General features: G+C 42.6%; 1 protein-coding gene across 4 annotated transcripts; it reads left to right on the top strand.

The window, feature by feature from the left end:
* Positions 1-1,234: 1,234 nt before the first annotated feature.
* Positions 1,235-22,187, top strand: LOC142207243 (heterogeneous nuclear ribonucleoprotein C). 4 transcript variants are annotated; one of them, XM_075276665.1, is made up of 10 exons: positions 1,235-1,416; positions 10,680-10,709; positions 11,235-11,346; positions 14,107-14,379; positions 14,754-14,829; positions 18,956-19,003; positions 19,103-19,236; positions 20,469-20,579; positions 20,691-20,827; positions 21,701-22,187. In XM_075276665.1, exons 3-10 carry the CDS (start codon positions 11,340-11,342, stop codon positions 21,779-21,781), a joined length of 867 nt encoding a protein of 288 aa, XP_075132766.1. In that variant the 5' UTR covers positions 1,235-1,416; positions 10,680-10,709; positions 11,235-11,339; the 3' UTR covers positions 21,782-22,187. The 4 variants fall into 4 exon arrangements, with proteins under 4 accessions (XP_075132766.1, XP_075132765.1, XP_075132767.1 ...); XM_075276664.1 differs by having other exon boundaries at positions 1,236-1,416; positions 19,103-19,260; XM_075276666.1 differs by lacking the exon at positions 11,235-11,346 and having other exon boundaries at positions 1,236-1,416; positions 19,103-19,260.
* Positions 22,188-22,461: the final 274 nt, after the last annotated feature.

The raw sequence follows: 22,461 nt of genomic DNA, 5'->3' as shown, positions 1-22,461 counted from the left end.
GATCCTATCTATACTGCTTGTTCATGTGGATGTAAGACTTTTCCTAAATACACTGCTTCAGCAAAACTGCTTTGTTTGTCCATTTTTTTTTTTTTTTTTTTTTTACACACATCCCTTGACTTATCTGGTCATATAAGTCAAGTGATGTATCAGCCTGCTCTCAGGGGGGAGGGGCTAAGTGCATGGGAGCAAGCCTGGAAGGGGGGGGGGTAGTTTACCCTTTGGGGGGGGGAATGGGCCGCTAATGCAGACCCTGGAATAACAGCCTCTCTATTAGAGCGGATGCCGGGTTTGTATTCACATATGCAAAGCCAAGCGGCGAGATGCCGCTGGCCCTGCGTGCACACTCAGACCGGTCTAGCCTTCACAATGTGAATACAGAGCTGGCATCCACTGTAATAGAGAGAGGCGGATGTCGGGTCTGTATTCGCATTGTGAAGGCTAGACTGGTCTATGAGCGTGCACGCAGGGCCAGCAGCATCTCGCCGCTGGCTTTGCATATGTAACCCCGCCCATCAATGATGCAACAAAGCCAGAAGAAAGAAGAATTTACAGCAACGAAGACTGGCGAGTATGCGACGTGGGAATACCCCTTTAAATAATAGTAATAAAATTTAAGAGTAAAAACCTATGTTTTCACTCGTTTATATTTTCCTGGATAATAAATACGCAAAAATAAAAACAAAACCCTATGCGTCTCCAAAAAGACACAAATTAGTAGGAAAAATGATATACATCTCAAAACTGCACATAAAAAAAAACAAAACGCCAGAATTGTGTCAGGTCCTGAACCAGAAACAGGCCCAGTACTGAAGTGTTTAAGGGTTTCTGTACACTTACAGACGACAGGTATTATGACCGCTCTGAAATGAAGCAAAACATAACACACTAAAGCGGAACCACAGCAGAACCAAGCTATAACCTTGACGTCCATTCACACAATAAGAAATCCGTTGGTGCGCACAGCCTTGCTTTTCACCCACGCGTGCTCCCCTGCCGCCCTCGCTATGGCAACGTTCACCCTCGTGACGTCACCTGGGCGTCTAGATGTGAAGGGAAGAACGCAGGGCTTATAACTGGGCCTAATTGGCCCGCTTAAAGTGCTATGGTGACGGTGACACCGATAAGCCCCGCCCATTCTCTTTCATTGGTGGACTTTCCTTCCTCTTGTTATGATTGGCGATTAGTTTGCCCAATCGGCTTTCGAATACGCGTTAGTCTTCCATTACGTCCTTCTCTTACCGAGCTGCGCAGTTGAGCAACCGCCATTTTGTGCTGGACACGCAGAACTAGCAATTGACGTTTATCGGTAGTCTTTAGCTGGTTTAATTATTTTCGTAGTGTTACAACGTGTTGTCTTCGACTCGCCGAATCTAGAACCTTCAGCGGTATTATCCGAAAAGGCGGCGGAACGAGGTGAGTCATCGACGCCAGACGTGTCTGAAAATGGCTGCTGTGCAAAGGCCGCAGTGAAGCCTGAGCGGCTGCGCAACATCTGAGGGGACGCGTGCTAGATACCTCTGTGGGTTTCTGGAGCTTTAGGCGCGCGTGCTTGGTGGCCAAGGAGTAGACCACTGACACTATATAGTTGGGGGTTCATCGCGTGTACGTCATGGCGCTGCTTGTAGTCGTGCTAGAAAATGGCGCACTTGCTACGTGTTGCGCCTTGTGACCGATGTCATTGTATAAGTGTACCGTTTGTTTTACCACAGACCTAACTCTTTGCTGGCCAACATCTGGCCTTGGGTTGTGGTTGTCGCTGTGAGAATCCACATGGCTGCTTTTGTGGTTTCTGTCGCACAGCCAGTAGGTTAGTAAGGAGCAGCTGCCACTTGGAGAGCTATTATGACTCCGTATAGGGCACAAGTGACTGATGGGTGCCAGTCCTAAGGCCATAGTGTAGGCACAGCAGGTTAGTTTCTAACCTATGAAGTACCAGTGTAGGAGGGCTCCTGTCCACACACTGCCTGAAAGAAAACTGCAATGTTTGATTAGGGCAGATCTGCTCTGGGCCTGAAAGGGTTATCCCATCTCAATCCTCATGGTCCTAGCCATAGATATGTAAGACTATCATGAGAAAGGAGCCCCTTTTATTGTAATGGAGAAGGGCTATGCTTCCACTGGAAATGGCTAGCTCTGGTCCTGTATTTATATATTCTGTGGCTATAGCCATTAATACTGAGATGGGAATCCCATTAGGCCAGGGTCACTCTTTTGCATAGGGCTCACTACTAGTGGGATTGCCAGCTGCCAACCTTTGGTAAATGACAGTAACCATATGCAGTGCAAAAACCCATCCATACACTGCAGAAAAATCCTGTAGCACAAAATGTTTGATACCTGCAGCAAATCAAATACTTTCCTTTGCAAGCTACTTTGGCCTTAGTGGTTAAACTTCTGACAATGGCGGGTCATCAGTGGGTTATCCCACAGCTAATGCCATATGTAACCATAGCCTTCAAGAAGACCTTTCTTGTCCTTGGGCACATGTGGTTTTATATACTGCTAGAAAGCTGACAGTGCCCTGAATTCAGCACACTGTCAGCTTTCCTGTTATGTGCCCCGGGGCTGGAGATATTGGTGCCATTATAACAGCACCAATCTTTGCCCACTGTCAGAAAGACATTCCTGACAGGATAGCTGGGCTGTGAGGAATGCCGCTCCTGACAATACTTGTCCATAGGCCTGTATTGTCGTAAGGGGCGTTACTTTCCGTGACTAGTACTTGGGGGTGTTCCTCACAGCTTAGCATCATGGCTTGGTAGTAAGGAACGCCCCCTCTGACAGTATAGGGCAGTGATGGCGAACCTATGGCACGCGTGCCAGAGAGGGCACGCAGAGCCCTCCATGCTGGCACGCGTGCGGTCGCCCGGATCGCTCACCAACAGGGAATCCGGTACAGGATTCCCCGTTGATGAGCGATCACTGCCTTCAGTTGTATGTGCAAATGCACATACAGCTGAAAGCTGTCAGGGTAGGGCGCGGATCGCGCGACCGCGGCCTACACTGGCTGCAGAGTTTGACCGCTGCCCCGACGCGGGTGCGATGACGTCATCAGCGCCGCCAGTGACAAGAAGGTGGATGCCGGCGGCTCTTCAGGGGTGAGTATGAGAGTGGCTCACTGTGTATATGATGTTGGGGGGAGCGCTTATAATACTTGGTGGGGTGTATGATACTGGGGGGGAGTGTATAATACTGGGTGGGGTGTATAATACTGGGTGGGGTGTATAATACTGGGGGGAGTGTATAATACTGAGGGGGCTTATAATACTGGGGGAGTGTATAATACTGGGGGGGCTTATAATACTGGGTGGGGTGTATAATACTGGGGGGAGTGTATAATACTGGGGGGGCTTATAATACTGGGGTGGCTTATAATACTGGGGGGTGTACTAAAGAGCATATAATACTGGGGGGGGGCTATTTATAAGCACACAATACTGTGTGTGGATGCCACTGTGGAGCATATAATCCTGTGGGGGGGGGACACCTACTGCGGAGCATATAACACTGGGGGGCTACTGTGGTACTGTGGAGAATATAATATTGTGTGGTGGGCCCACTGCAGAGCATATAATACTGTCTGGGGTCCCCTCACTATTTATATCACACAGTATCTGTTTTATAGCAGACGTGATATTAGTACAGGATGTAAGAATATTACACGGTAACTATAAAACAGATCCTGTGCAATGTAAATAGTGAAAATTAATTGTTCAAAGTACCAAATGCCGAGACCTTTACGTTTCAGTACAACGTTGTTTGTATTATTGAAAGCTCTGTAAAGCCCCACATGACTGTAATTTTTGGTCAGTAACTGTCCGCAATTGTGGATCCGCATAGTATTAAGTCTATATTGTCATGTTGGCACTCCGCGAAAATTTTGTGGGTTTTGGGTTGCAGTTTGGGCACTCGGTCTCTAAAAGGTTCGCCATCACTGGTATAGGGCAATGGACAAGTACATAACAGGGAAGCCAACAGTGTGCAGAATTCACCGAACAGTGTGCTGACAACAACCTGCGCCTGAGGAAATGAAATGTCCTCTTTTTTCTTTTTCTTTTTTCTGTAGATTTTTATTGAACAGTTTCAAAAAATTTTACAAACACACAAAAAAAACAAGGGATAAAATCAGACAGATGTAAAGCAGTGGACAAGGTAATCAGCAAATGAAAGGTCCTCTTTAAAGGCCTTATCAAGCTCTGTTCTGTTGGTTACCTGTCCTTAGGCTAGGTCATAAGTAAGAGATCAGTGGGGAGTCTGACAAACTAGGTCCCCATTGCTCAGGTGTTTCAAGGAGCCCTTTCATTCGTACATGCACTGTGAATTCTTCACAGTTTACATTGTATTCCGTTTGTTTTGTACTGGCTGTGTTATGTATCTATAGCTTCTGTGGGATGAGGCTGTAAATATAATGTACACCATGAAACACAGTGTGCAATGCCCAAGAGGTCATGACACTCATGAAAGCACTGTTCCCCCATAAACCACTGATCAGTGAGGGATCCCACTTGTCAGTCAATTCTATTTAGTGATAGAGCTATTTCAAATCTATATACTTTATATTACACTGTTAGAACTTGACCACTAGGGGGCTCAATTGATAGTATTGTACACTTCAGTACTACTGTATTGCAGTGAATTATATACCATTCATTCCATGGAAACTGGCACAATCTTAACCCCAGGATAAATGTATTGATGGCCTATGTTAAGGATAGGTAATCGCTATTATTCTGCTCTTTGCTGCTGATACACAGAGAATAGAGCAGGAATAAGCTAGGTTTCTGTAGCGGCTATGCAGGTCACTTGAATGGGGACCTAGGCTGCAGTGACTCGGTTCCACCACTAGACACAGGGCAGAGCTTTCTGCCTCCTGCTTTATTCTCTGCCCATCACTTGCTAAGCACAACTAATCTCATATTAGAGATTCATCTTTAAAGGGGTTGCTCAGGGATTACAGTTACAAGCCAGGAGGATGTGGAAGATGAAATATATATTTAAAAACAAAACAAAAACATGCTGACCTGTCCCCTGCCACTGTCCCGCCCAGAAGTGATGGAGTTTGTTCCAGCAGAAGTCCTTGTCGAATGTGACTGGCATTACCAGTGGCCTCAGCAGTCACAGGAAGAGACACCAGCCCCAGCGATGGATACAGGAGGCAAAGGTTTTTTTAGGTTTCTTCTCCCCTGGCCTTCTAGACAACTACTTTTAGGAGAGGTCATAAATATGTTAAGCCTGGGACACCCCTTTAACACTGGTGGCTGAAGTAGGAGCCTTTAGTTGACCCTTCAGTCACCATGACAGAACTATATTGTGGGTTGCTAATAGATGTTGCCCTCACTGTGAGATCATAGGAGTTAAAGGGTTATTCCCATCTCTACGAATCTGCTGCTGAGATGGGAATAAGTGGTCCTGAGTGTGATGTATAGGAATAGCCAAGCACTGCTGCTACACGCTTTTTGTGACTTCCATAGAGATGGATGGAGCCAAGAACACCCCATAGCATATCTGAGCTCCACTGTTTCAATACTTCCATGTTTCTGGAAAATGTAGTAGCTAAATGTGTTACATTTTATGTAGCTGCTGTCCACCACTATGGGAGGTTACATTGTGTAGCTCAGCACTGCCTGGCTGTTTCTGAAAGACCCCGCCCTGGCAGTCAGGATTTAGGAGTAGTTATTAGCAAATCTGTGCTAAGATGGGAATAAACTTTAGCCTCATCCTACTGCAATAGTTTGGTTTTTGCATTAGATTTGATAATGAGGACTTGTCCAAAAAAATAGGCCATCAGTGTCATATCTTTGGGTTTTGAGACCCCCTAATCAACTGAGGCATCTGCCATATCTACAGAATGGGAAGCAAACTGCTTTCTACGTTGTGTAGTTGCTGTCCTGTACTATTGTAGTTTAGTTCCCATTCATTTGAACTGAGTTGAGTCAGTGGCATGGTCACTATCCTAAAGACATACCATCATTGTCGGGTATTAGACTTGGACAACTCCTTTAAAGGGTTTGACCAGCATAATTTTTTTTTTTTTTTCCCCATTCTTATTTATAAAAATAAATAAATATTCTAGCCAGGACAACTTCTTTAACCACAAACCGCCTTTGACACAGTAGTATGCCATGGTGCAGTAAGTTGTTAAAAAGATTCAGGCTAAGGCCCCACGTTACGTCCGACAGCAATAAAGCGCTGCAGGAAAAACCACGGCAGCAACGCATTACGGTTCTTCGCGCAACGCTGTAAACAGAAAATTTGCAGAGTTTTCCTCCGCTGACTTTGTCACAATTATACCTGCTTGGTATATATTTTTGTAATATACTTAGCTTTTATTTCAATCGAAAACAAGCCAGGCAGAGTCTGCCCCATGCACCTGTACTCCATGCAGTATGTGGAGATGTATCGTTTGCCAAAGGGGGTTATCACTTTGTACACCCTATAAGAAGGATTCTGGCATCATAGGAAAGCTGAGATATGAACTGCTGCAACTCTGTTTTTAACTAGTGTTATGTCAGGGTGTTTTTTAACACATGAAAGCTAAGAATCATTTTTCTAGCTTATATAATGCCAGAGATATAGCTATTTCAAGTTACGCTCCCTCCTTTTGCAAGTGCTGCAGCTCTAAATTTTCACAATACAAATGTGTATGAGTTGCACCCTAGTATCCGCTCAGAGGGTTGCTAGGGAGAATTTTACAGCTTGTTCTCTATTAAAGTGACTTTGGGTTAGTTAATTAATTATATTACAAAAATGTCTTCTAAGCAACCTCAGACACAACGGCTAAAATAAAGAGTTGTGTAATTCACTGCTGTAATTCCGATCCGCCATTAGTTTACTTGTTCGCGGTGTTGGCATGGTGTATACGAAGACATCATTGTTTCAGCCGAGTAAAGAGTCACCCAGGTGTCCAGAACAACTGCAGGGGCCTGAGGCCCCTTGTAAAGGCTTTATTGCCCTTTGCATCAAAATAAATTTTATTGATGTGTATATATTTTGGGTTGAATCCACCCATACACCTTCTTACCCCCTTCCACACCTTTTGAAGGCCAGTTCATGATCTAGTCTGTTGAACTGTCTCTCTCCTGTCTTGTTCTTCAGCTCTGTACTGGAGAATTACATTTTGATGACTTTCAAGGTTTGGTCATCAATCTATGATCAGTGGTGGTCGAACACCAGAGATGGCAATTTCAGGTGGACTGGAGTGCTTGCAGACCAAACCAGGCCCATTCCTAGTCCACTTGCAGACTGTTTTGCATATGAATGATAAGATGGTTGTCTGCATGTACTTGGCTTCTGGCCAGAAGGGTTTGTTTCTGAGTCTATCAGAGGTCCCTACACAGTGCTTTTATTGGTTTTGAAGACTTTTTAGTCTTAATAGACTCCCTTTAAAAGTTTAATCAGGAGAGGTTAGAGAGGAGCCATCAGGCAGTCAGTCTGAAAGATTGGCTTATAAAATGTCATTCTACAGGTTGCATTGTCATGTATATAGAAGCTAAGCGACGCACATTGTAAATCCGATTGGAAAATAGTTTTTAGCCCAAAATTCACACGAGTGTACATAAGTGTGTAAGACCTTGTGTCTATTTGTTCATTGTCAAACATTACTAGTATAAAATATTGTGGCTTTTCACATTGACTTCAGTAAGGAAAATCTATGCAAGGTACGTAAGAACTCCATTTGTATTTTTCATGTTGTGGTGCTGCCATATGTTTCCAATCTTGGTAGTATTAGGACTTTTTCTAAAAATGCTTCAGTGAAAAGAAGTCCGTGATGCTTCTCAGAGTGCATATAGAAGGCTGGAGGCACATGACTGTGGTAGAGACCCCCCAGCTGTCATGGAAGTTTAGGCTGGGGACACACACAGCAGGAATGCTGCGTTTTTGCTGCTGCGGAAACACTTTCAACAAAAATACAGCATTTAACAGTTCCTGCAATATGAATGAGATATTTCCAAATCTCACCTGCACATTGCAGGAAAAATCTACTGCAAAAATGCTGCATGTTTTCTGTAGTGTTCCAGTCCTTTGTTTGCTGTCCAGTCATGGCAAGCACTTGGCTATCTTTGGCGGTCCCTATTCCTGAAATTTGTGGTGGTCCTAGCAGTGGGACACCAACAAATCAGCTAGTTACCCCCTACTCTGGTGGGTGACTTGCTATGGCTGGACAACCTCTCAAGGCCTTGTGCACATTGCTGAGTCACATGTAGGAGACTGTGCAGTGGGCAGTAGAACAAAAAAAATTAGTATTGCCTGTAGGATGAATATCTATAATATTTTATGAAGCATACCCCCCTGTTTGGATACAGATATTACAAATTTTCACACAGAAGTCTGTGGATGGGGGGCAGCTAAGTAATTGATATATAACCTCATTCTGTACAGTGGTAGAGTATGAGTCAAGCTGCTGTATGTATCTCATCCCCTTACCATCTTTATAGACTTCTATGCTAGTCATAACGTCACTTGACAAATGGAGAACAAAGCGTGTTTCCTTAGAATAATATAAATCAATGCTTCTTATATTCACTTGCACTATTATACTTGAAGAGTGTTTATAACTAAAGGTATACTTCAAGAGCAAGAATGACTCCAGTGAATGTGCACATTAAGACACAATGTGTTTTTTGGTTTTTTTTCCTCATGTTTTTTTGTTTTTCAAAATTGTGATTTCTTTCCCCCCCTGCTCTTGAGTGACCAGTTTAATGTTGAGTCAGGAGACCACTAGAGCTATTTCTCAGAGCTATACAGTGAGGGGGTGGCCAGGACATTTGCCGTTTTTGGATCACTACTGTACAGAACTCTCAGCTTGTACGTTCAGTACTTTAGAGCTCTGGAATTTCAGGAGCTCACTGCATTGTAACTTGGTGCGTTCCATTCACACGACAAAGTTCAGCCTGGGAAAGGTGGTCGCAGGTTTCCTGGATGGTACTGAATACAACTTAGAAAAGCAATTCTTCTACCTTTATTTTTCTGATCTGCGCCACTGTTTCTGTGATTTTTTTTTTATTTTTTTTTTCTACTTTCATATGCAAATGAGTCTTCAGAAAACACAGGGGGCGTCCCCTGTGCTCTCCGAAGACTCTGCAGCGACATCCATCTTCTTCTCTCGACCGCCTATTTGCTGCAATGTCCTTTTGGCCATCTTCCTGTGACCTCTTACATGTGCATCCATTCGGCCACAGGAAAATGGCCGAACTGACATGCGCAGTTGAGTCTGCTGGCTGGTGATGCAGCGAAGAGGTGTCGCTGGAGAGTCTTCAGAGAGCACAGGGAATGTCCTCTGTGCTTTCTGAAGTCTCGTTTGCATTTGGAAGAAAAAAGAAAGTTCACAGAAACGGCCGCACAGATCAGAATAATAAAAGTAGAAGAAGAATAGCCTTTATAATGGAAAATGGCTATTCCGACATGGTCTTTGTAGAAAAAGGGATTCTAATGACAGAATCCCTTTAAAAAGAAAAATGCTGCAAAATCTACAACAACAACAACAAAAAAACTGCATTTCTGCAACATGGAGCCTTAGCCTTAAGTTGGCTTTTTAACAACGTTTTGAATGTGAACAAATCTTTTCTACAGAGAATGTGATTTTTCAACACTTATGTTTTGCCCTATTTTGCTGGGGGGAAACCAAGCATATTGCCTGAACCAACTCTAAAGCTGTTCTATAATGTTATCCACAGACATCTTTTGTCACTCCCCTTCCAAAAAATGAAATACAATGCACCAGTGACAGATATGATAAACTTGATGTGATTGTCCCCTAAAATGGTATGAACCCTTATATTGCACAATGACTGACTGGAGCCAGGTTTGGAGCACTGTAGCAAAACTGTTCAGCTAATGGCCGTCTTATGTTACATGGGCTTGCTTGCTGCTGTTTCGGCCTGTAGACTTAGTCAAACACAAGTGACCTAGAGGATGAGACGTCTGTTATTTCATTATTGCATCTCAGAACTGCGCCAGGGTGTATTTCTCTCTGTCTATTCACAACTGGGTATGTGCAGTATTTAGTTCATTTGTTCTTTGTCTCTGTTTGGACGGAGGAGGTGCTACATGTTCATTAGTAGTTTTTTTGGTTTTGGTTTTTTTCCCCCTCCCCCCTCCTACCTCAACTGTCCCCTATTCCAATTCCCCTTTAATCTAAACTATTCTCCCCTTCTCCTTTCCACAGGACAGAGGTCTGAGCAGTTCTCCAAATTATCCCTCAACCTTCCCTGACCTGTTCTGAAAGATTTTAAGTGCATTCCCACCTCCTTGCCTTTCATTCCTCCCCATAGAGTAGTCCGAGTGCACATGTAGCAGTCCAGGAGCTTCCAATAGCCTCAAGTGCTCAAAGATCATTCCCTTATTTAATAGGAGGTTGTTGGGAAATGAACCTAACCACCTCTCCAATATTTTCTATCATACATCTTATTTTTGATGTGAAAAAGAACAGAATGCTGCACTTACGTGCTCAGAACAACCTTACACCTCCTCCCTACCCCCCACCCTCCCTTTCCCATCCCTTCAATGCAAATTTTTTGGGGTGTATTACCTGATCATGATGACAACTGACGCTTTGCAAGAAAATCATTTTTAAGAATTGCTAGTATTTTTAAGTGGACTTTTTACTGAAATTCTCTACATTTTTTTCCCCTGATTTGGATTATTTTCATAATTTTTTTTCCCCTTTTTTTTCACAGCGAAGAATTTTTTTTGAAACACCAACTACAGTAAGTCTCGCATTTCCTGTGTTTTTAAATTGTTTTTTCTTTTTTTTTTTTTTTTTTTTTAAAGATTTTTCCTACCTTACTGGTCTCCTTTTTAACATTGCTGTATTTCTATTTTTTATTTTTTTTTTTTATAGTTTTTATATAATCTGTATGTATGAATATTGGTACTGATGCTAAATTTTTCTCACTGTTTTAATTTTTTTTTCTTTTTTTTTTTTTTAATTTTTCATGGTGGGGGTTGGAATGGGAAGGAGAGTATTTCTATAATTTTTAATTATGCATAATCTATCATTTTTGTGCTATACTAGAAAAATTTCTCCCAGTTGCGATGTGTAGATGTTAAACATTTTTCTTGCTTTGTTGTAAGCTTTACCTTTATGCAGCTAGCTAAACTTATGAAATATTTTCAAGCTTTGGTATAGTTTTTAGTAATGCTGTTGGAACACTTGTAATGTTTTCCTACTGTGCATTACCATTGTGGGCAGTGGCATTTTTGACAGTTCCAGTTAATGTCCCTTCATTTAGGCCCTTTCCCTGCCCCAACCCCTTCCACCTCCCATACCTTTTTGCCCCACCGTTGACAATCTGCAGCAGAGAACGGAGAAAGACCACTGGCAAGTTAATCTTCTGATGCCTGGTAAGACTGGTTGATAAACAAGGTAAAAGTACATTGATAACTTGTTGTTGTTAACTGAGCCCCTCACTGTCTTTACTACAGACTTAATTTAGCTTACATAGTAATAGTAGGTATTTCAGCACAAGTAGGGCATGTGAACATGATGCTATAAAAGCACACATGCAAAATAGAATATGCTGGTATTTTCAGCCAAAGCTAAAAGAAGGGAAGAAGTCTTAAGTGGTTCCCATGCCTTTTAAATCCACTCTTGACCTAGGTTCCAAAAATAGCATGTGTGACATCTAAATAGACTTTCCTATATGCTTAGGGGAGGAGTACATGAACGAAACACAGTCCGTGTGTCAGCCAGATTTACCGGCTTGAACTTTGTGCTGGGACGAGGACTCCTAGCTGTATAGTTATCTATGATACTAGGAGTCCCTTTCCCCAATAAAGTCCTGTACTCGCTGGGAGGCAGGCACTCCTAGCATCATAGGTAACTATACTGCTAGGAGTCCACGTCCCAGTACGAAGTTCAAGCCAGTACATCTGTCTGACACTCGCACCATGTTTCATGGGTGATTCACAGTCGTGTGTTGCTCACCTTACTCCCTGTCCACTCCTGATTGCCACTGATCACAAGATCAAGGGTCTCCCAAAGTCTACTTTGTGAAAGGACTGGTATGACCACTCTTGTTGGAGTATCATGGAGAGGGAGCACAGTGCTCTTTTAGTCCCATGGAAATGATTACTGGCTAAGTAGGGTTGATCTTTCTGAGAAAACTGTTGTGAATGGCCAGCATAAAATCATAATGTTGCTGCACCCACTGTTCTTCTAGTCAGTAGTGAAAGGGGGGGGGGAATTATTCCCTGAGCCATAGGCACACAGGCTCTTTCTGCAATTGCCTATTCATCAGCTAAGAGAAATCTATCACATGAGGCTGATAAGCCAGTATAAATTATCCATTTTAGGTCTCTACTGAGCGAGCTGGTTGTAGGTGCTCCCACATCTCTTTATGCTTCATAACTGCCCTAAAATATAATTCTAGTGTTGGCATTTTCTTCAAAGGGATTCAGGCAAAATTGGACAACCCCTTTTAACTTTTAAATTAGTTGGGGCATAAAAAAGAAAAAAAGCATTCTAGCCTGTCCCCGATGCTCTGGTGTCCTCTCAGTGAGTCCTGGGTCTCCTCTGGAGTTCTGCTGATGTCGCTGATTGACCTCAGCGATCACATGACTGCTGAGGCCAATCAGCTGCATGTCCCAGGTAGTGATGTTGCTTGTCATTTGCTAATTGGCCTCAGCGGAACTCCGGAAGAGACCCGTTCAGCTGAAGGACTGGACTGTGCCGGGAGAACACCAGAGCGTTGGGGACAGGAATGTGATTTAAAAGTTTAAGGGGTTGTCCATATTTTCCTTGACAACCCCTTTAAGCTGAGAATTTGTGCCCAAACCCATAAAACCACAGAGAGAAAATGTTATAGCTTCTTAGATAGCGAAGTTTTTTTTATGGATTTCAAAAAAAATTTGTCAGAGCTGCTTCTGTTGAACTGTTTATACTTGCATTTTTATGCAAGGGTGTCTATCTTTTGTGTTGTTTTCTAAACCTGTAATTTGGTTCAGAAAGCTAGAGTAGTTATTTTTGTATTCCTGCCAGGCCCTTGCTTTTATCAGGTCCATGTGAATCCAGTGCCAGTTTTATTTCTTGTTTGGACTTTCACACTTTAGGGTAAGTTCACACAGAGTTTTTTTGGTCAGAGTTTTGAGGCCGTATCTGCCTCAAAACCCTGACCAAAAAGACGGCTCCAATTGAAAGCTAGATGGTCATTCTTCAGGCCAAGTCGCCTTGCGATTTGGCCTGAAGACACTCCCTCCTCCGAACTAGGCCCATTCATTGGGCCTAATCTGGAGCAGAGTGGGCGTCTGGATGCCAGTGCAGTGCAACAGCTTTTAGTCGCGGCTACCCAGTTTTTGGTTCCGCCTCAGGTTCCAATCCAAAAAACCCCATGTAAACTTGCCCTTATATTGCAGCACTAAGCTGCAACCTGACCACACTGTGTGTATAAGCCCTGAAGATCCTATTGTATGTAGCAACATGAGCACCAATTGATTATAAACATGTTAGTCAGCGCTAATCGGTTACACTAGCTGAAGTACGGTTGTGTTTAGCAGTAGTTCCCTATTTCTGCTGAGCAATACACTATAAATAATTTTTTCCTCTTTTTTTATGCTGCATAGCAGATGCAGTCAGCCTGTTTGGCTTTACACACGAGACACAAACACTCCATATGGAGCCTGCCATACACCGTGCGCAGAACTACATTTATTAACTTCTAACCAGCCACATGGGTTTGCCTGCAAAAACCTTGTGGCCATTTCCAATTACATTTTTGGAACACTGCTTGTTAGCACTGCCAACACTGACCAGCACCCTTACATGGGCCAGTTACCAGGAAAGTGCACTCCTAGGAATGTGGCTTCCAATATTTGGCCTATTAATTGGGCCGAGTAATTGTATTTCTTCTTATGAAGAGTTTTAGATCACCTATTCCAAAATATCCCCAGAGGCCTGACAGCTCTTTTGTTTTTAGTACAGGAATATCTTGTGTATGGCTGTTTTTATTGATCAGTCTGCCCATATGTATGTAGGTAAGGTCTGAGGGTAAAGCTAGGTGTCTACAGTATAATCACAGGATGATTTCCATATTTTGTTGCTTATTTTGACGTAACATGAAGCAGTTGACTAATTTTAATAGTTTCTATTTTTTTTTTTTTTTCTAGGGTTCCAAATAGCTACTGTAGATAGTAGAGCAATGGCGAGCAATGTCACTAATAAAACAGACCCTCGCTCTTTGAACTCCAGAGTATTTATTGGGAACCTAAACACATTAGTGGTGAAGAAAGCAGATGTAGAAGCAATCTTTTCTAAATATGGCAAGATTGTGGGCTGCTCCGTACACAAGGGCTTTGCATTTGTGCAATACAACAATGAACGCACTGCCCGCACAGCTGTGGCAGGGGAGGATGGACGAATGATAGCTGGGCAGGTCCTGGGTGAGTGACTGAAAAACTTAGGCCTTCTAATAGCTTATATGGACTTCCCATGGCTTTTCTTTACGTTTTGGACATATCCATCATTTTTATCATATTCTTCACTTGTAAAGCATTTGTTTGTCTATTTTTATGAATATCTTATGATTTTACACCTGGAAACCTTCATGTAATACTGAAGCTGGGATTTTATTTATGTTGAAGCTCTAATACATGCAGGGCCCATGCTGAGACCAGTGTCTGCCTCCAGGAAAGGGGGTCCTGGGAATGTGCCATAAATGTCTTTATTTACATCTTAAATAACTTGTGATAAATGTATTGCACACAATTAACACAATGCAAACAAGATTTTCTGTTTTTTTTTTCATATTGATCAGATATCAACTTGGCTGCTGAGCCCAAAGCAAACCGAGGAAAAGGAGGAATTAAGCGATCAGCTGCGGATATGTATGGGTGAGTAAAAAGGAACATTGAAGCTGTTGTATCGATAATTAGAGGACCTGTCACCAAGTACAAATTGCTAAATGCCATACATCATTTCATTCTCACTGTGCCCCTGTTTAAGTTGTGTTTTTCAAAACTATCCACGCATTATTATATATAAACTAGCTCTGATTCTCCATGTGGATGGAAACATGTTTAGTTTCTCAGTGAAATACAAAAAGTTCCACACAGAGAATGTCTAGAGTGTGTGTGTGTGTGTGTGTGTGTGTGTGTATAGATAATATTTATTTTTTTCCCAGGGGCCATATCATTTGGACGGATTTGAAAAAAACACTTAGCATTTTGTACTTGGTGAAAGGTCCTCTTTATATTGAATGTGTCACCGAAACTAATCTTCTTTCTTTTATGTGAAACATAATCTCTTAGGGTTTGTTCACATCTGCACCCGATCTCTGTCTGTCAGGTTTCCGTCTTCTGCAGACAGAAGACGGAAATCCGACAGACAGTGTCCGGCTGCGAGCACCGGGGAGTGTTTTGTGCTCTCCGCGGCGAACCCGTTTTTTTTTTTTTGTTTTTTTTTAAACTGGACACAAAGTCCTGCATGTCCAACTTTGTGTCCGGTTAAAAAAAAAAAAAAAAAAAAACGGGTTCGCCGCGGAGAGCACAAAACGCTCACCGGCGCTAACGGCCAGACAGTTTCCAAGCCCATTCAAATGAATAGGTTTGAAAACTGACTGCAGGTTTCCGTCTGCTGTTTAGTCTCGGGCAGGAAACGGAAACCTGCATAACGGAGGTCGGGGCGCAGATGTGAACGAGCCCTAAGGGTATGTTCACACTGAGTTTTTTGCAGGTGGATTTTGACGTGGAATCTGCCTCAAAATCTGCCTGCAAAAACGTCTCATATTCATTTCAATGGGAGTCGCTCGCTTTTTTTTCAGCTAGCTGGAAAAAGAAGTGACATGCCCTATCTTTCTGCGGATTCTGCGGCTGAGTGAGCCGCGGCTCGAGACACCCTTCTGCTTAGGCCCATTCATTCGGGCCTAATCAGGGACGGGATGCCGATGCATACCATAAGAATTTTATGATTTTATTTTTAATTTCTCACTATCTGTTGTGTTTTTTGTTAAAATAAATACTAATGGTATATCCTGCTATTTTTGCCGCTGAGACTAATAGACTGACACTTGCCAGTTCTTAAGGTACTTTCATTGCAGCAGTCTCCTCTTTTACATCTTAAAGAAGACAGACAAGATCACTGTGGAAGATCATATTTAACAATAACACTCATATGGCCAGATGTAAGCTTAGACAGGCAGTCTACAAATACGTCATATTTATCACAGTGAATGTGGGTTGGCTTACTTTGAGTCTTTAGACTCTGTATTTTCTTGCATTTTACTGAGTTTAAGCTGTGTCCCCTTAGTTTCAAGAACCCACACCCACCTGACTAGTAAAATTTGCAGAATGTTTGCACCAGTGTCTGCAGTATAGGTTATAAATATGGGCCATAGTGCTCTCATTAGCAGACAGAGCAGATCTAGAAACTTCTTCCAAAGACCTTAAGGGTAAGTTCACACTGGGTTTTCTGGTCCTGAGGCGGAGGCCACCTCACGTTCCGGACCAAAATACAAGTAGCTACGACTGGATGCCGGTGCATTGCATTGGCATCCAGCAGCGCACTCCGCTCCAGATTAGGCCCAAATTGATGGGCCTATTTAGGAGGAGGGAGTATTTTCAAGCGGATGCCACGAGGCGAATCCGCCTGAGAATGAACATGTCGCTTCTTTTTCCAGGAGCTGGAACAAACTGCTCCCGGAAAAAAGAACTGACCCCGTGTGAACTTACCCTAATAAAAAGAGGCCCCAGTGCTGTGTCCATGACTGTACTACAATGCATATCGCTAAATGTTGTTAACAGAGCAGAGTAGAATCTCAGTCGAAATGGCAGCCCCAATAACCTTAAAGTGAAGGAAATAAGTACCGTATTTTTCGGACTATAAGACGCACTTTTTTTTCCCCCAAATTTGGGGGGAAAAGAAGGGTGCGACTTATAGGCCGAATGTGGCGCCTGGCACCCGCTGTACTAGAGAGGCGGAAGCCGGAAAGTGATAGACGCCATTACAGGTGCCGGGGCCTGCGACATCGCTGCGCTCCTCTGCCCTGCATGAAGCCAGCAGCAGCTCCTCCGTCCCCCCGCCGCTGGCTTCATGCAGGGCAGGGCAGCGATGTCTCAGGCCCCGGCGTCTATCCCTCCCCGGCATCCGCCTCTCTAGTACAGCGGATGCCGGGTCTGCAGTCTGTATCAGCGGCCTCTTCTCCCCCGGGGCCGGTCCCCACCGGCCCCGTACCTGTAAAGTTTCAGGCCGGCTCCTGCGTGGCGGTATCGCAGGAGCCGACCTGTTCGGGTGACAGCCGGGAGCCTAATGAGGCTCCCAGGCCTGTCACGGCTATATATTAGTATTGCGGCTGGGTCTATGACCAGCCGTAATACTAATACACAGAATGTCCCATAGACGGCAATACAGTTGTATTGCCGTCTATGGGACTTGCAATCAAGTGACCGCAGGTTCAAGCCCCGGGGGGGGGGGGGGGAATAAAATAGTTTAAAAAAAAAAAAAAAGCTTTAAAAATATGAAATAAATAAAAGTTATAAATCACCTCCTGTCCCTAGAATATATATATAAAAGTAGAAAATCATATATAATAAACCACCGGGTTTTTTTTTCAATAAAAGGTGATCTAAGCAATAGATATTCCCCAAAATGGTATAACTAAAAAGTACTTCTGGCCCCGCAAAAAAAAACACTCTATGCATCCCCGTACAGCTGCAGGGTCACCTGTCAATGTGGCCTTGCAGCTGTTGCAAAACTACAACTCCCATATATTAAATATTTTACCAGTTTTTGCTTCCAAATTTTTTTTCCCTATTTTCCTCCTCTAAAACCTAGGTGCGTCTTATAGTCCGAAAAATACGGTATTTGATGCCTTCCTGATTTTATAGGTTTGCCCACTAACAAAGACATGAACAGTCTATAATTTTAAGGATAGGTTAATTTTAACACTGAGAAAATAACAAAAATAAAATCCGGAATTTCACATTGTATAAATTTATTTGCATTTGGCATAGAGAAATAAGTATTTGATCCCTCTGGCAGACAAGACTTAATACTTGGTGGCAAACCCTTGTTGGCGCGCACAGCAGTCAGACGGTTTTGTAGTTGATGATGACATTTGCGCATCTATTAGGAGGAATTTTGGTCCACTCCTCTTTGCAGATCATCTCTAAATCATTAAGATTTTGAGGCTGTCACTTGGCTACTCGGAGCTTCATCTCCCTTCATAGGTTTTCTATGGGATTGAGGTCTGGAGACTGGCTAGGCCACTCCAGGACCTTAATGTGCTTCTAGTTGAGCCACTCCTTTGTTGCCTTGACTGTATGTCTTGGATCCTTGTCCTACTGGGAGACCCAGTCATGACACAATTTTAATGTCCTGGTGGAGGGAAGGAGGTTGTCACTCAGGATTGTATGGTATATGGCTCCATTCATTCTCCCATTGATGCGGTGAAGTAGTCCTGTGCCTTTAGCAGAGAAATACCCCACCCCAAAATAAACAAAAAAAAAAAAACAATGTTTCCACCTCCATGCTTGGTAGTGGGGATGGTGTTCTTTGGGTCATAGGCAGCATTTCTCTTCCTCCAAACATGACGAGTTGAGTTAATGCAGAAGAGCTCAATTTTTGACTCCTCTGACCAATCTGGATGATTCTGAGAGTGATTGGGAGAAGGTGCTGTGGACCACCGAATGAAAACCTAATCTGCTTAAAAAAGCGGTTATCCGCTGACCCCATAGACTATAATGGGGTCCGTGTGGTTTCCGCCTGAAAAAAGCGAAAAATGAGGAGAGAAAAGTGCTGCTTGTGCTTCATAAGCTGCTGTTCTCTGTGCGATCTGAAAAGGTGACAGTTCTTTGGAATATAAGACCCTATCACACAAGTTCAAATAACATTACCTTCATAAGTTACTTAGCCTTCACTTGTGCTAAAATTAGATGATTAAAGCGACCTATCCCTTAATTCTCTTAATTTTACTGCATACATTAAAGCTAAATGGTTTTTTGTTTTTTGGTTTTTTTTTAGGTCATCCTTTGACTTGGACTATGATTTTCAGCGGGACTATTATGACAGGTATGTGTATGACTGAACTAAAAGAAAAGTTTTGCAACCTTTATTTTATACATGTTGTTTGAAGTCATAAGTATTGACCTCTGCATGTTATTCTTTTAGCTATACTGCAGCCCGTGTGCCGCCACCTCCACCACCAATAGCTCGAGCTGTTGTACCTTCAAAACGTCAGAGAGTTTCTGGAAATACATCTCGTCGTGGAAAGAGTGGTTTCAACTCAAAGAGTGGTCAGCGTGGTGGGTCTTCAAAGTCTAGCAGATGTACGTTGAGCATCTATGTCTGTAACAATTCTAGTTTGAGCATGCACCCACTTGTGTAAAGTGCAGTGACTCTTGCTCACTTTGTGAAAGGTACCGTCTTCTTACTACCCTAAAGAGGCCCTGTCACCAGGTCTGAAAACCCAGTGACATATCAATTGACCAGTCAGTGCTTTCACACTGAGCATTTTGTGTTTGTTTTTTTATTCATTTTAATTCATTCAGCTGTTCCAAAGATATTAGTTGTTACATTATTGATGTAAGTTAGGGTATACTAGCCAAGTAACATTGGTTTCTCTGCGGGCCTTGTCTGTGGCTGTAAGTTATGCAGTGTTACTACCCACTTAGCTAGCTACACCAACTTCAACTGATAGCATCTCTGGAAATAATACAGATAAAGGGAAAGCTTAGTGTCATAAAAGATTCCAATCTTGGGGTTTTTTTTTTGTTTTAAGGCTAACACACATGCTGGGATGATTGCCAGTAAACCCTTAGATACTGCAGTAGTAATTAGCTGTTGCAGGGAGTACCATCATCTTGGATCATATAGCAGCCTCCCATAACATCACTGGGACTTCGACTGGCTGCCATGACAGTTAAGAGGCTATCAAAAAGTTGTTTTTTTTTGTTTTTCTTTATTGCGGTATAGTTATACAATATACTGCAATTAGAGATGAGCTACACTATTCGGAACAGCCGTTCCGAATAGCACGCTCCCATAGAAATGAATGGAAGTGGCCGGCACGCACACTTTGCCGGCAGCCGGTCGCTTAACGCCCCGCGTGCTGGTTACGTCCATTCATTTCTATGGAAGCGTGCTATTTGAAACTGCTTCTGTTCTGCAGTATGAGTGGTCAATGCCCCCCTAGAAGGGGTTAATAAGGAATATGTATTGTTTTTTTTTTAACTTGCAACGGTTGTTGTTTTTTTTGTTTGTTTTGTTTTTTTTAATTCAAGAATGTGTGCATGTTCAATATCCTGTGGTAAAATGGCACATGGATGACATCTACAGGCCTATGCTGCATATAGGTGGAAGGATCAAGGGCTAGCCAAAATGCCAACTTGGTTAGCCCACTAACAAAGCAGATCATTGTGTGTGTAGAGACTTAAGTTTATTACTGCCATCCTTTTATTAAATATGCTCTATGCACTACTATATACTGACTCTTCGACTTTCCCATGTTTGTAACCAATGACCTTGCTTTTTACAGTGAAGGGAGATGACCTACAGACCATTAAAAAAGAACTTAGTCAGATAAAGCAGAGAGTAGATTCTCTTCTGGAAAGCTTGGAACGTATTGAGCGTGAGCAGTCAAAACAAGGTAAAAATTGTATATATGTTGCATGGATAACTGAAACCTCACTTTTAATTATTTTAAGCAGTATTTTAGCTACTGGGCAGCTTAGTGATGAAAATGAAATTTCTCCTTTAGAGACCAAACTGGATGATGATCAGAGCAGCAGCTCTGTGAAGAAAGAGGATACAAGTGTGAAAATGGTGGCAGAGGAAGCAGGAGATTCAGGAGAAGAGGGAGACCTGCTTGATGATGATGATCAGGGAGAAGACACGGTAAGCATGTTGCATTTTAATTGGTGGTTTAATTGCCAGCTTTGTGTAGTACAATGTGAGCAACCCATGTTATGAATAGTAAAGGGGACTTGCCAGTTTCCTACTCTTCTGTTTGTTATAAATGCAGCGCATAAAGTCCCTTATGTAGTTAACCCCTTTCCAAAATCTGTTCTACATTTACTATAGATGACATTCATTTAACCCATTCCTATCCCAGTGATCTCGAGGGGACTTGAATTTTTAATGCAATGCATTGTAAATTCTCTATACTTCTATGATCACTAGCAAATTCTGAAACAGAAGTCTGCTAACAACAAGCCTGATATAGGAAAGCCAATTGTGGAGCTCACTCCTAGGTCGCGAAGCGTCCCAAAATGACGGTGCCCATGCATCCCTGGGAAGATGGTACCTTGGTCATCTTAAGGCTTTGGCGTGTGTTGTTCACCGGGCCTCTGCTCTATAATACAGCAAAGACCTGACCACCATGTTGACTGCTAAATCTGCTGTAATAGTACAGTGGTTGCTGGGAAAGAGTGAAACATAGCATCTACTCAGGAGCAGTAGTGTTTGTTTGGGGAGAACTCCAATCATGGTTACATAGCCTCTCAGATGCTGGGGTCATCTGAGAGGTCATTTGAAGACTGGCGGTTCCCCTCAGGAAACTAAACTGCCCCCAAGGAGATGAGATTATGGGAGCTATTCAGTTGCTTGGGCAGCCAGAAGTTCATTAAAGAAAGATTTTAATCAAATACCAAAAAGTTGTGTTCAAGTGTTCTGACTGCTGCTTGTCCTTTACAAGCATGTACTATACTAGAGGGGTGAGCCAACTGTATCAAATGGAGAACTAAATCATTGCTGTATTTATCAATTTAGCTTGAAGAAATTAAAGATGGTGACAAAGAAACAGAAGAAGGAGAAGATGAAGGAGACAGTGCAAATGAAGAAGATTCTTAAAATAAGGACAGTCCTTGATGATCTCTCCCTTACAGCCTATTGTGTATAGTTGGTTCATAGCACCATCCCCATACATCATTTGCACCACCAGCTCTTCAAGCCTGTTTATTATGCACCCTGCATTTCCTCTGCCTCCATTTCATTTTGATACCTATTTGCGACTTCTAGAATAAAAATGTATTGTTTTTACATTGCCTTGCAGTCTTGTTTATATAGTTTTGTTTGCTTTTGTTCTCCCCAGTATCTCTAATGTGGGGATCTGTCATTTTAAGAATTCCCATCTTTAAGAAAACATATCAAATAGCCTTGACAATGTTCTTAGCGCTGTGTTGCTACAGCTAAAATTGGTGTAAAATTTAAAATGACTTTAATTTCTTTAGAAATAAACTTGTTTTTAATAAATTAATGGTCTTGACTATAAATAAAAAGACAGTTTTCAGTTACAGAAACTGCTTAAAGGGAATGTGTCAGAAAATTACAATACTTATTTTTACCATGTTGCTAGGCTTAAAATAAATGCTAATATACTTACCTGTCTGTCAGGCCAGGGGTCCATAGGAGAGCCTCTTCTCATGTGCGTGAGTGCCTCAGTCTCTGATCTGTTTTTTGCTGGATTCTTAGCTGCACAGATAAGTATATACAGTCATGGCCAAAAGTTTTGAGAATGATACAAATACTAA

Source organism: Leptodactylus fuscus, chromosome 1 (assembly GCF_031893055.1).
Source record: "Leptodactylus fuscus isolate aLepFus1 chromosome 1, aLepFus1.hap2, whole genome shotgun sequence".
NCBI lineage: Eukaryota > Metazoa > Chordata > Amphibia > Anura > Leptodactylidae > Leptodactylus > Leptodactylus fuscus.
This window is presented reverse-complemented; position numbering and strand designations above follow the sequence as displayed.